The 15197-nt window shown below is 37.9% G+C and overlaps 1 protein-coding gene across 1 annotated transcript; it reads left to right on the forward strand.

The window, feature by feature from the left end:
• The first annotated feature begins 11750 nt into the window (after nucleotides 1–11750).
• Nucleotides 11751–14208, forward strand: LOC149533835 (uncharacterized). Its single transcript, XM_089805207.1, has one exon. The coding sequence runs from the start codon at nucleotides 12039–12041 to the stop codon at nucleotides 13332–13334; it is 1296 nt and encodes a 431-aa protein (XP_089661333.1). The 5' UTR covers nucleotides 11751–12038; the 3' UTR covers nucleotides 13335–14208.
• Nucleotides 14209–15197: the final 989 nt, after the last annotated feature.

Here is a 15197-nt window from a genome sequence, read left to right on the forward strand (position 1 = left end):
CGAACAACTTCTGAGAAGAACAATTCGACAATCCTAGTGGTATCATTAGTCTTTTTACAAGCAATAGAGTGAACCTTTTTGGAAAACCGATCAACAATGACAAAAATAGAATCATTACCTTATTGAGTGTGTGGAAGACCCAAAACAAAATCCATACTCAAGTCAATCAATGGTTCAATGGGAACTGGTAATGGCATGTACAAATGTGTATTCTATGAATGTCTCTTAGCCATTTCATAGATTTTGTACCTTGCCACATACTTAGTAATGTCTCTCTTGATCTTCGACCAATAAAACTTATTTGCCACCAAGTGTATTGTTTTGTCCTTTCTGAAGTGTCCAACCATCCCTCCACTCTGGAATTCCTGAATAATATTTTCTCGCATAGAGCCAGCTGGTATGCATAGTTGTCTTCCCTTGAAGAGGTAACCATTCTGCAGAAAATAATGTCCTTTAACTTGAGACATCGTACCAATTCTTGAATCATTCAATTATTCCACAATTTCCCAAAAATCATCATCAACAGCATATAATGTTTTAATAGTATCAAATCCAATGACTTTGGTTGCCATTGTGGTTAATAGAGAAATACGCCCGCTCAAGGCATCAACAACCTGATTTTGTTTCCTAGACTTATGCTTCAAAACAAAGGTGTATCCATGTAAGAAAGAGACCCACTTTGCATGCTGTGTATTCAAATTTTATTGGGTGTTGATGTATTTTAGAGCAAGGTGATCAATAAATAGCACAAACTCTTGTGGCACTAAGTAGTGTCACCATTGGCATAATGCTTTGAACAATGGCATAGAATTCCAGATCATAGGTGGAGTAATTTTTCCATGTATCATTGATTTTTTCACTAGAAAAGACTATAGGTTTACCTACTTGACTAAGAACAACACCTATTTTGATGTGGGAGGCATCACACTCTACTTCAAAAACCTTGTCAAAATTCAGAAGTCCAAGTATAGGAGATGTAGTTACCTTCTCCTTCAAAAACTTGAAACTTTCTTTTGCATATATTGTCCAGGAAAAATCCCTTCCCTTTGTGCAATCTGTTTAGAGGTGCTACAATGCTACTAAAATTCCTAATAAACTTATGATAGAAAATGGCTAACCCATGGAAACTCCTTACCGATGTTATGTTTATAGGAGTAGGCCATTCGAGAATTTCTCTGATCTTCTCTGGGTCCATTTGAATACCATCTCCAGAAATGACAAATCTTGAAAAGGTTAAGCTAGTCTGCATGAATCTACACTTCTTTAAGTTTGCATAGAATCCCTGTACTCTTAATACAACAAATATAACTTTCAAGTGTTGTAAATGTTCTTCTCTATTCTTGCTAAAAATCAAGATGTCATCAAAATAAACAACCACAAACTTACCAATATAAGGTCGCAGTACAACATTCATCAATCGCATGAATGTGCTTGGTGCATTAGAAAGTTCGAAGGGCATAACCATCCATTCGTACAAGCCATCCTTTATTTTGAAATTTGTCTTCCATTCATCCCCTTCTCAAATACAAATATGGTGATAAGAACTTCAAAGATCAATCTTGTTGAAGTATTTGGGCACCTACCAATTCATCCATTATGTTCGCAGTACAAGGAATAGGAAATTAGTACTTAATGGTAATCTTAATAATTGCCTTGCTGTCAGTGAACATCCTCCATGTACCATCTTTTTTTGGAGTCAATAACGTTGGCACTACACATGGGCTCGTGCTTTCTCTAACCAAACCCTTCTGCAGGAGTTTTGTGACCTATTTATTTAGCTCTACATGTTGGGTTGGATTCATTCAATAGGTTTCTTGATTAGGTAGGATGGCTCCGAGGATAAGATCAATGCGGTGTTGGATATCCCTATTTGGTGGTAGACCATCTAGTAATTCATCAGGCACAACATCAGAAAATTCCTCTAATGCCTTCATTGCATTAGGTGGTATTGGGTTCTCCTGGTCTTCTTTCCTTTTCACTACCAGAGTATAACAACACCCTGTCACCTTCATTTCCTTGGAAACTTCTTTTGCAGACAACATGGCCTCACTCTTCCTTTCATCCTTAAGTGGTAATAGAACCACTTTTGAGCCATCCTTCCAAAATGAGTATGTATTCTTCTCACCATCATGTGTGACGTTCCTGTCATACTGCCATGGCCTTCCCAATAATATATGACAAGCATCCATAGGGATAACATCACACCATATCTCATCCTTATAGAACTTTCCTACAACAAACCTTACTAAACATCTTTTATCAATAGTGACTTCATTTCCTTTCTTAAACCATGCAATATGATAGGGATGAGGGTGCTTTTCACATTGTAAACCTAGTTTCTCTACCATTTCTTTAGACACCATATTCTCACAACTACCCCCATCAATAATAAATTGACATACCTTTCCACTTGAAGTGCACCTAGTTCTAAAGATGTTAGTTTGTAGCCATGAATTCTCAGGGTTATTTGTAGGATTTCCATCCTTCTCTGGGAGGATCATTGATCTCCTCATCATGAGATTTTCTCCTATGTCTAGTGAGACTTCTTTCTCCTCTTCTTTTTTCTGCATCAAGTTCACTCTGGTTTTTCCTCCCTGCATTCTTTCTGGCATGTTATAGTTTGAGCGTTCAAAGGCCCCGTGTCCTTCCTCTCTGCATCTGAAGCAAACAAAAGGCCTTCTTTTATTTTCCCATCCTCTTCTGCTACCATAGCCTTGGCCTCTTTGAAAACCCTTTCCTCTTTCTGGGTTTTGAGGTTCTTGTTGAGTATCTATTGCTTTATCGAATCCCAAGGATGAGTCTCCTCGACCATAACTGGAACTTCCTCGAAAAGGGTTTGATCTGCCTCTTCGTCCTCCTCTATTCCTCTAGTTATATTGTATATTTCATTTCTCTTCAGCCTTTAGAGCCAACTAATAGGCTTCTTCCATACTATTGACACAGTGCATACTCAACTTAGCTTGGATGGTAAATTTTAAACCATTTATATACCTAGCTACCATCTGCTCATCATCTTCTTGATGTTCTATATGCATGGGTAGCTTATAGAATTTATTTTTGTATTCTTGTACATAAGATAAGTTCTGCTTCAGATTTTGGAACCTACGAAAGAGAGTTTGAGAATAATCTATAGGCAAGAATTTTCCCCTCAATTTCTTTTCCATCTTACTCCATGTCTTGATCTTGTCCTTGTTTTTCTTCACCCACTCCTTTTGGAGATGATCCCACCAAATCATGGCATGACCTTTTAATTTCATGCATGCAAACTTCATCTTCTTTTCCTTTTTCATAGGCTTCCAGTCAAAAAATTTACTCATCTCGTTTAACCAATCTATCAATTCTTTTCCTTTAAGACTACCAGCATAGTCTAAGACTTCAATTTTGATACCATCATTCTTTCCTTCTAAAGCCCTTAGGACTCTATCTTCGTAGCTCATTCATGCTAACTCCTTAGCTTCATCTTCTACATTTCCCTCTGTTCGATCACTGCTTCCTTCATCTGTTTCTTTCTCCAATACATTATCATTTTGTGTTCTTTGATTATCAATTCTTTCGGTAATCTCCTCAATTTTCCTTTGCAATTCCAGTATGATTCTTTGAAATTAGGCAACGCCTCCTCTTCCTCTTCCTTTCCTAGCCATCTTGTGGCTCTGGTACCAAATGATGTAGGACATCGATCTCAATTCATAGAAAACTTAATAAATTCATTACAAAATCCAATATGGATTCAAAACTTTGAATTGTTCATTCCTGAAAACTGCTTCCACATGGATCTCTAACTCCATTAAACAACAATTGACTCCAAAAAGAGAAAACAAGAAATTTCCAAATTTGGCAGATTTTGACAATTGAAAAAATATGCCATTTTTGGTAACTTCTAAAAAAACTCCAAAAGTAATTTCAAAGTTATTACAAAGTAGAAAAATAAAAAAAACACCTAAGATATTCTAAAAGTGAAATTCAGAGGTCAAGATGGAATTTTTGGCTCTAAAAAAAAAATCGAAACGGCCCCAATAGAGCTGGTTGAATTGGAATCCACCTCAACTATGGATTTTGAAAAAAACCTAGCAAAATCTAAGAAAACCAAAATCTAAGTCAAAAGTTACGAATCTCCAAACTCCCTACATCACAATCTCAAGTCACAAATTCCCACACTTTCGATATTGTTTCCACGTTATACAAGGCTACCTTTAGGTAAGACTTTAGGCGAGGCTGCAAGCTTTTGTGTCAACAACAATCTCAAACATTGCTTGATTGTGTTCTTGCTTCCGCTTCAATTGATCAACTACTAGAGGGGTAGTTATTACCTTCAAATACTCATTGTCCACGAAGTCGATAGTAGAATCACTAATATTGGATATATGCAGCCTCATCAAGGTTTTCTATGTCGGGAAGTTCTCCTTGTTCAACTTTGGTACATCTCTTTGCGAGTCATGATCTTAAGCTTTAAGTACCTTCAAACTTTTCTCTATAAGCACTAAGCTCTAATACCAATAATTAAAAATGTTTAGAATAATTTAGATGGGAGGTGAATCAGTTACTCAAGGTCCATAAGTACCATTTGAATAATTAAATATAAGACACTCATTGTTCTGCTTATCTTGCTATTGCTTAGTCTCTACTGTACTGATAAAATTATTGTCTCAAACATAACATACTTTGCTGAATATAAACTTTATCAAATGTGAAACATATAAAGCATTAAATAGAAGTTTGACACTAGAATTTTACATGGAAACCCAACTTGGGAAAAACCACTAGCAACATGTCACCACTTTTTCACTCTTTCAAAGTGAGCTCTGTTAGCAGCCAACCTATTAAAGGTTTACAATACACACTGTTAAATGTGACCTGGTTAGAGGATTTAATCACCCTATTAGGAGTGGCCTTGTTAGAGGACTTTGATCATTCCATTTAGAATGTCACCTTGGTAAAGTATTTACATAGACTGTTAAGTCCTTCAAATGATTGTTAGGTCAACCTATGTTAAAAGGATTTCAATACAAACTATTTACAATTATTAGAAAGAAAATAGTAGGGTTTTTATCTGTATGATTACAACTCACTTTGCAAGTTCTGTAAGAATTTGCCTAAGGGCAAAATTCACCCAGGAACTAAGAACTCAAACACAAGCACAATTGTAGACCAAAAATGGATATGATCAATTAATCAAAGTATGTCCGAATACATTGCTCTGTTAAGAATGTGATGTTCAACACACTAGGAGTGCCTATATATAAAGGCCTCTTAGGAAGCACCTAGAATGTCTCTAGAAACAACCAGGAGATAAGACAACTAAGCACCTTATCCAACATTCTAGATGAATGGATAAGAATGACAAAGTGTCATATGTGTGTAGAAGATTCTTGTGTTGTAGACAACATGTGTTTAAAAGAGGTGCGGACCCCTATGATTTCATCAAGACAACTCACAAGAGTGCACAAACTCCTAAGTGTCTCACAAATAAAATAATGCAAAATAAATAAATAATGCATTAACCTAAGTAAACTTAAGTAAGTGTAATAAGTAAATACTTATTTACAGCAACACTCCCCTTTAAGTGCAACTTAGGGGAATGCCCTTAAGCTTACAAAACTAGGATGAAATGCATGATGGGTCCTGGCTACTAGGCCATGTTAGGTACCCATTTACATAATGAAGATGCAAATCTCCCATAAAGGGAGGAAAGAGGAAAAACCTCATGGGAAAAACCCTCCCCCAAAAAGAGAGATAAAAGGGATGCATGGATGGATGGAGTAATCAAGATCCCCCCATTATGACATGCATCCATGTATATACAAGAAAGAATGGACAAGGACAAAACCTCCTATGAGGAAAAAGTCCCCCCCAAAAAAGAGAAGAAGGAGACAAGGTAGTCCCCCCCCCTTAAAAGTAGTGTGCCGATCAGTAAGAAATGCTCCGATGTAGAAGCTGATCCATGACCTTTGGATGGTGTTCCTCCCCTTTGGAAGAAACAAAGGCAAGGGTACCTGTGAGATGCATCCCCTAGATGGAGAAGGAATCTCAATGATGAGTGGTATCTCTGAAACCTATTCAAAAGTCCCTATGTCGATACTGATGATGGCTTCCTCCAAAATTGCTGAAGAGAAGTGCAGATTGAACAAGGAGTGTGGTAGAACCTGTCTCAGGAAACCAATAGTCTTCTCAACTGATGAAGAGAACTCTTGTAGATGCTGTAAAGAAGAATCCACAATCACGCCAATTTGGAAGGATTGATCATGTAGAGCATGGAGTTGAGGGTCAGAGTGGGCCCTCGCAACAACTATAGAAGACTCCTCAGCAAAGAGAAGTGAGAAATCATCATAAAAGTCTCCCATGTCTATTGTGTGTGACTCCAAGAATAAAACTGAAATGTCTGGCAAGAAATCATCACCTGGAAGACCATGAGTACCCTGTAGTGCTAAAGTACATGAATTTTTCACTATGGCAAAGGATGGAATATTCGCCTAAAAAAGAAGACGAATGTCATCAATAATGTCTCCCACATCTTCAATGTGAGACTCCACGAACAACTGTGCAATGTCTAAAAGGAAGTCTTCGTAGGAAGGTAGAGTAGGAAGACATAAAGTATCCTACTGCACTGAATCCGAAGCATCTATGGTTGGAACAAGATCAATAGGAGCAACAGGAGGTAGAGGTGTGATCTTATCGGAGGTTGAAGAAACCATAGCTAGAGTGACTAGATGTAGAAAGTCCATTGGAGATGGAGGATCTCATGGATCTCCATATGCTTCCCAAATAGACCACCAAATATCACAAGGAAAATGTGCCAATCTAAGAGGACCAAAAGATTCCCTACTCATATTTTTACATAGAAATTGATTAAGCTTGATAATATATATCCAATCAAAATGTGGTGGCATTGAATAGAGATAAGGAAGCAATCCTGGATGTTCTCTTAGATGGTCAATTATCAAAGTCCTCCATTTGTAATAGTTCCTTGTTGTCAATTGTGGTCTAATACCAAACTGACAAATCTCACAAGACTCCATGAGATCAATCAATGAACCCCCAAAGAAATCAAGGACCCCCCCCTGAAAAAGATGTTGTTGGCACTTGAAAGCCACTTGCCAATTTAGGGCCTATTTCTGAAAGTAATATTTTTGTCTATAAAACCTATAATGTGATTGCAGATCTAGAAAGTAGACAAAAAAATATGCACTTTCAAAAAAAAATGGAACTTGATTTGGAGTACAGATGAGCCCGTACCAAGCATTTTAAGTGGCAAAATTCAAGATTTTGGAGTTGCAGAAAAATCCAGAAACAAAGATCTCAAACCACCTGCACCAATGTGTAGATCACGAAATCCTACCCTAAAACAAAAAAAAATTGCTAGCAAAAAGGAGTCCATATGAGGAAGATATCACTGTTCGAAAATTGTTGCTACTATTATTTTTTCTGAATCGCCGTCGCGCCTCCAAAAAACAAATGGCTCTAGATTTTGCCTCAAATGTCCGATTTGGATGAAACAAAATCTGATCTAGGGGTTTTTTGGACCTTCTGAATGTGATGCAAATATTAGATTTGCACCAGTAAGCTTTAATCTTCACCTGCAAAAAATCTCTCCTATGGCCCTATGGCCAATTTTTTTTCGAAAAATGATGCAGATCCAAAAAAAATAGCAGAGATGCTAATGAAAAAAAATGTAGATCTGAAAATTAAATGTACAGATCTGAAATGATCATACCAATTTTGCAAATCAGTCCTTCGAGTGTCGATTTGCAAAAAAAATTTGCCTCACAATCGACTTTGGCTTAGGGTAGGCAGCTTTGTAGCCAATTTTCACTGATTCAGCGTTTCAGATGCAATGGCGAGATTAGATCTAGCGCTGGACACTCCCAATTTCTACAGTACTCCAGATTCGGGCTGAGGTGTTGAAGCAAGTGTGGTCTTGAAATGGCTATGTGATGAGAAAATCTCCAAGTTGCTCTAATACCATGTAAGAATTTTCCTAAGGGAAAAATTCACCCAGGAACTAAGAACTCAAACACAAGCACAATTGTAGACCAAAAATGGATATTGATCAATTAATCAGAGTATGTCCGAATACATTGCTCTGCTCAAAATGTGATGTTCAACACACTAGGAGTGCCTGTATATAAAGGCCTCTTAGGAAGCACCTAGAATGTCTCTAGAAACAACTAGGAGATAAGACAATTAAGCACCTTATCCAGCATTCTAGATGAATGGATAAGAATGACAAAGTGTCATATGTGTGTAGAAGATTCTTGTGTTGCAGACAACATGTGTTTAAAAGAGGTGCGGATCCCTGTGATGTCATCAAGACAACTCACAAGAGTGCACAAACTCCTAAGTGTCTCACAAATAAAATAATGCAAAATAAATAAATAGTGCATTAACCTAAGTAAACTTAAGTAAGTGTAATAAGTAAATACTTATTTACACCAACAAGTTCATATCACTGTTCAGTTCATGTGTTAATTCATTGATAAGCTCTCCACTATCATCTATGTTCTTGATTCACTTGGCAACCCTTCAAGCAATCAATCTTCTCCTTCCAACAAAACTTAAGCCATCTGCTCAGATTTCACTTATCAATATCAACAACATAAGCACAAGCTATTTTCTTTAGCTTCACATTCACTCTCACACACTTGTGCGTCTCTGATCAACCTTCTTCTATATGCACCTCACACACTTGTACATCTCTAATCAACCTTCTTCTGTATGCACCTCACACACTTTTTAAGTTCAGCTCTATACCTCTTTAAATAGGTAATTCTTGCTTTGTCATTTTCCACGATCATCATAGATCTTAAGGTTTATGATCAGGTTCAACACAATTCATTCTATCTATCCACCTTCTTGATTATCCTGTAAAAACTTCTACAAAATTTGTCTATTAGGTCTTTACCTAATCCTCACCTTGAATTAAATGTTCCAACTCATCAATCTTATCTTTAACACATTTTGCATCTCCCAAGAAATCAACTAAGTCAATTTTGAATCTTAAAACAAGTATAAAGGGACTTGTTTCAGTTTATTTTTCATAACATAAGATCATACCTAATTTTGAGTTATCTATGTGCAAGCATTTGAGTTGTGGATTTGAGGATTTGGATAGAAGATTTGAAGGTAAGCATCCAGTTAAAGATCTCCAAGTCTCCACTTCTTCAAGACCCATTCAAAAAAGACAATCTTCTCCTCATTAATACAACTTTTTGTCCAATGATGGCCAAGTAGAGGAATTCACATCAAGCAAGAAGATGTACACGTCTATTCTTATTTCTCTTTCCTTATTCTTATGTTTATCAAGTATATCAACATTTAAGATATGGAAGTGGAAAGCATAATTTCATTTTTATGAAGGCATCCTTTATCCTACATCTCATTTCAAAAACATTCAAGAAATCTTCATGGATTTAAAAGATTATTACATTCATTCATAAGGGCTTAATGCAAGGTGAATCAATAATTTACCTTCATTTTTCAATACTTTCCTTTATGCAATTTTAATTTCATTTCAAGGTTGATTCCTAAATGGGGATTTCACTAAGGAAAACCCCTTTTCACAACCATTTCCCCTTCTTCTTCTTTTTCTCACAAATAAGATAGAGTTGTAGGTTAATAGAATAGGTCCATAGTAACGAGATCTCAAAAAAAAAAAAACACTAGACCTAGAGTAGTTAGGAACTAGTCAATTTGTCAACTTGATTGTAGAAAATTGGCTTGGCCTTGTACTTTGTGGTTGAAAACTATAGAATAGAGAGTTAGAGGTTCTAGAAACCCAGATCCAAAGTTCCATTATATTTTGACATTTTGACAATAGTCAAACTCAGCTCCAATGGCCAAATCTCCTCATTTTATTTTAAGGTACACACATTCTTTTTGTTTTCCTTGCATTTACTTTCACATATTAGATTTACCGTCATCTATTTTTTCATATCATTTACCACATCATTCCTATCAAGGAACACACAAAAAATCTACATCAAATAGATCTCATATTGGCACCCTTGCACTCTTGGTTGTGCTAATCAAATTCCCTTTGTATGGGTTTTGTACTGCTAATCTATTGATGAATTTGGTGATTAGTAGCTTTTATGTTGTTCACCATTCTCAACTATACAAAAAATTTGTTTATTAGCTATGAAAGTTTCCTATAAATGGATAATGTTTATTTACATGTTGTTTATTGCTTACTAGTACTTACAACCCAATCCCAATTTGTGGTACTCAAAAACAAATTGTGTGCAATTGTTGAAGGACTTCCAGACACTTGTATACATGTAATTCATAATAAACTGAAAATAACTCAATGAATTGAAATGGGATTAAAGATGCAACAAGCTTTAAAATTGGAGTATAGCATACCTATTGAACCATTCATGATTATTTTTTATAACACACTGTCCTCTAGAAGAAGAAAGTAGATCAACAAATATTGCTTGGCATACTAGATATTCTAGAATCATACAAAGAGGTTGTTTCCTTTTTCACATTGATTGGCCAATGACAACCTGTTGTCTAGGAAATTGAAGGAACCCAAACTATTTATGAAAAGCTACTTATGATCTATGCATATGTCCTCTTTTGAAAGATGTTTCTTTAAAAAAATTTGAAAATAAAAACTTATCAGAGTCTAATCTCATACAAGATAAACATATTCAAAGCCTAACCATGGTATGAATGAGACTATTTGGAATTTGGATGACTACCAAGGCAACAACTAATAAGAAATAATGAGCCTAATGAACCCAAGGGGATAACATACCTATAGGTACAATGTTGTCTTTATTTCTAAAAATGCAATCAGAAAATGAAAGAGACCCCCTCATTTCTTCAAATTCAATGCCATTTTCATCTATGAAAGGGGAAGAATAGGAAATTTTAATGCAAATCGATGAGCTTGAGGAAAACCCAGAACTGCAAATAGTACATTCATTAGTCTATAGAATGACATCGAGAACCCTTGAAAACAAACACTTTCCTGCAAATTGCCACGAATCCCTAGAACCCTATTTTCTATCAAATTTACTAAGCAGGAACATGAAAAGACTATTGAAAAAAAAGGAAGAAAGCCAATAAGAAAGAAGGGAATATAATTTTGAAATTTCATTTTATAAGAAATATTGTCTCAACCATTATAAATGTATGTGTTTGAAATTTGAAAGACTGTTAAGATGACAACTAATAAGAAATCGAGAATTGTAAATATTAGTCGGTGCCATCGAAAGTCATCTTTATAGTTGTTTAATCTTAGAATTAAAAAATCAATTTTAAAGAGTAATACTAAAAAATACATACACTTCACATGTGAAATCATCTTTAAAGTTGTTTAACTAAACTCTGGATCCCTCTCCCCTCCGTGAATAGATTTTTTTAAAAAAAACATCTAAATAGAGGAAGACCGTTTCGCCTGTTAAATCAAAAATCTAAAAGAAGAGGACCATTTCGCTAGATAAGCGAAGCCACGTATACAACTCTAAATAAATTTCAGATTTTGTGTGCGTCATGAAGAGGCACGCCTCTTGGTTCCATTTATTATTTTAATACGAGAGATAATCCTGGATGACAAAATGTGTACGTACCTACTCAACTTCTTGTGTCGTAAGATGATCGAAAACCTACTTTACCACATGTCTCCCGTGCCGTAACACACTCATCACGCCACATCTCCTCTCATTATTCTCCCCTCCACTTTGTCAACCATCTCATAATAGCCTCAACGCAGTCCAAACCCATCAAAAACACCCCTTCACCATTTCCCCCGTTGCTCTATTTGAGTTAAAACCAAACAGGTAGACTCGTGTATTATAAAAGAGAAAAAAGCAAGGCCCCGGGTGCATTCCAAGGCGGCCGGTGAGTCAAACGGTGCAGCCCGATAAGAAGGAATTTCATAGGGAGTGTGACCAGCCGGCTCCAGTGTTTTCGACACACTTTCCTCCCAACATCGCACGCGAGCAAATGCAGCAGCAGAGGCAGCAGAGACGAGGAGGATTATAAAAACCTCTCTTCACGTGCGATGGAGTAGGCTTTTACCTCGCTTCTAACACATGGAGAACTCATTGATTGTTTCAAAGATCGGTTCTCCGCGCAGGTTCGAATCCATGGAGCTCCACTACGACGCCGAGATCCCCAGCAACTCCACAACGCCCTATGTGAGCGCCCCTTCCAGCCCTGGAAGAGCAGGAACCTACGGGTTCTATTTTAGCGCCCCCACTAGCCCAACCCGATCCGCCGCCATTTTATCGGAGTTCGCCAAATCGACCAGAGCCGTTGTGCCTTTCATGTGGGAGGAGAAGCCCGGGATCCCCAAGAAGAGTGACGATGCCGCTGAATTTGGCGGCGCTGTTGGTGAGGCCAGTATTGGGAATGCGACTGATTTCGAGTTCAGCGCATGGTTCTCTGTGCCGGACGGGGGGCTTGACTCCGAGGGGCTGCTCTGCACCGCCGATGAGCTTTTCTGTAACGGGCAGATTAGGCCCCTCCGTCTGCCCCCTCGCCTTCAGCAGCCTGCCCGGCCTTCAGCGCTCGATTTCGACACCGCGGGCAGCTCTTTTGCTTCGATGCCGCATTCCCCACGGTCACCTCGGTCGCCTATTAAGGAGGGGCGGAGGATGCTAAAAGAGGCGCTTTCGGGGTTTGGGAAGAGCGGTGGGTGTGGGAAAGACAATGATTTTGATCCTTTTGCGGCGGCTCTGAACGAGGCGAGGAAGGAGCGGTGCCCGTCTCGTAGGCGAACGAGATCATTGTCGCCGCTCAGAGTTTCTCACTGGGAAGAGCCGAGGAAATCTGATGCTGAGGAGTTTTTTTCGACCGAGTTGCAAAAGGGGGTTTTGGAGGATGAGGTCGAGGTGGTCAAGACTTCGATTCCCGTCAAGCCGTCGAAGGGGGGCACCAAGCGGTGGAGTCTGAAGGATTTTCTGTTCAGAAGCGCCAGTGAGGGCCGGGCGCAGAGTAAGGACAGGCTATGGGGTCTTTCTATCCCGCCGGCCAAGCAGTCGGAGAAGCATAAGAGTTCAGGAAAGGGGGTTAAAGTTAATGAGGGCAAAGGGGCGTCTAAAGGAAGGCAGCAGCATGATGATCTGAAGGGCTCTCATGGTAAATCGTCCGAGGATTTGAAGAGTTATAGTGCGAATCCGCGGTCTGGGAGCTTTTCTAAGAGCGGGAGAAAGGCGCCCATTTCGCCCCATGAGCTTCATTATACTGCAAACAGGGCACAGTCTGAGGAGCTCCGGAAGAGGACTTTTTTGCCCTACAGGCAGGGCTTGCTTGGGTGTTTGGGCTTCTCTTCTAAAGGGTATACCGCCATGAATGGGCTGACTAGGAGCTTGAATACCGTTTCTTGATCATGAAGGAAAGATGAATGGTGTCCGCCTGTACCCATTGGTGTCAAATGGGAAATTTATTTTTGGCCTATTTGATTTTTTTATGTAACATGCGGATTGGTATCTATCGCAGATTCGTCAATCAACATCAAAGCCAATCTGGAGACTGTATTTGTCATTTCATAGGTTGAAGATTACACGACTTATTTGAGTAGTAGTTTTTTCAAGCGCACGAAAAGTAGATTTCTCAAAAAAAATCTTTGAGAAAGATGTTTGAGAATGGACTTTGAAATCCAACAGTCGTGTATTTGAAAAGCATAAAGTATATTAAAGATTCTCTCTATCTGGGTAGAGAGAAAAACTGCAACCAGAGAGAAGATCCTATTTATGTAATTAGATGTATTAATGTACAGAGTGTTGAAGGAGGAGAAAAAAGCCCATCTCTCTCCCTCCGCAAGTGTGTCCTCAATCTCCTGCTATCATGTATCTAAGAACTCTAATTTATGGTCTAATCTATCTTTTTTGTATTTCCGCTGTCTGGCAGATTCAGGTGACATTATTGGGGCGCAGGCCCAGATGCATTGTGAGGTTTACCGTGCAATCTTCATGTTAAGTCATTTTCTCTGGAACAGAATATGATTACAGAAAGATTTGTTAGAGAGTGCTTATGACAGATTTTATGCTTTGCCTTGGGGCAGCCTTTTCTGTTACATAATAGATGACTACCTATGGAGCTTGCGGATTAATCTGTGATTTCTTGAGCGAGAGGCATGATCCAATAGAGCTATACTGTTGGACATGGTTTGAACAGAAGGGTTATGGGATTCTGTTATATACATACAAACAGAATTTTTCTAAATGTTAATCTGAGGGGTCCTCTTGGGACCTGTTTCAATTTCATGTGTCTATTTTCGGGGACTGTATCTTTCATTCAAGGATTGACTTTTATTTTTAGTTTTAGCTGATTTCTAGGCTAACAATAACAATAATAGATCGAAAGGGCCAACACACTGCTTTTCATGGACGATTCCATTTTAGTTTTAATCTGTTGCAATCGTAGACTAAGCTACTCGTGGTCCATGCTTAAAGATACCTTAAACAAAAGTTTCTCGGAATATAAACTTGGCTATGGCAACTGTAATTACAAACGAAGCTGAGCAATTCACCAAGAAATATAGAAGCTGTTGTTATGCAGTAAAAATTAGCAATAGATAATATTCTGTTCTGGAAAAAGATGTGAGGGCAGAGTAGCTTTTAGAAGGTTAAGCGTCCATTCCATGCAATGTTATGGGATGGCGTAAAAAGTATTTTGCAATATTACACATCATTTTTAATCCAAAATGAAACTCGTGTTCTAAAGGAGACATATTTGGGAGCATTAATCTGGAAGACCTTGAAGCAAACGTCATTGAAGCTGTCATATAAATATTTCGAATGAATCTATAAAATTAGCTGAGAAACAGAGGATATTTCGACAGAGCTTCTGTACAGAGAACGTGCTTTCACGGAACGAGAGCAGTGGGATACCTGTAAATATAGATAAAGCTTCCCGTAGTGTAGAGCTACGTATGAAAGTTATCAACGGGTATGGTTTTGAATCATCTCCTTTCTTGTAACACCAAATCGTCATTATTAAAAAATATTTTAAAAATTACTCTATTTCCCAAATCAGCGTAATTCTAAAAATTACTCTTTTACCCAAATCAGGGTAATTCTACTATGATTAATTTTTTTGGGTCATTATTCCTATTAAGATTGGCATCTATATTTCACGAGTTACTATTCTTATGACATTTCTTTTAAAAATCAATGGTTCACTTAACACTCATTGCATCTAGATTAGGATAGGTGTAAGACATTTTGTAAACTGTAGGAGATCATAAA

Source organism: Cupressus sempervirens, chromosome 10 (assembly GCF_028749045.1).
Source record: "Cupressus sempervirens isolate cs-2001-9-10 chromosome 10, ASM2874904v1, whole genome shotgun sequence".
NCBI classification, from domain to species: domain Eukaryota; kingdom Viridiplantae; phylum Streptophyta; class Pinopsida; order Cupressales; family Cupressaceae; genus Cupressus; species Cupressus sempervirens.

Excerpts from the sequence above, each read along its gene's own strand:
- LOC149533835 (XM_089805207.1), top strand. The coding sequence starts at position 12,039 with ATGGAGAACTCATTGATTGTTTCAAAGATCGGTTCTCCGCGCAGGTTC.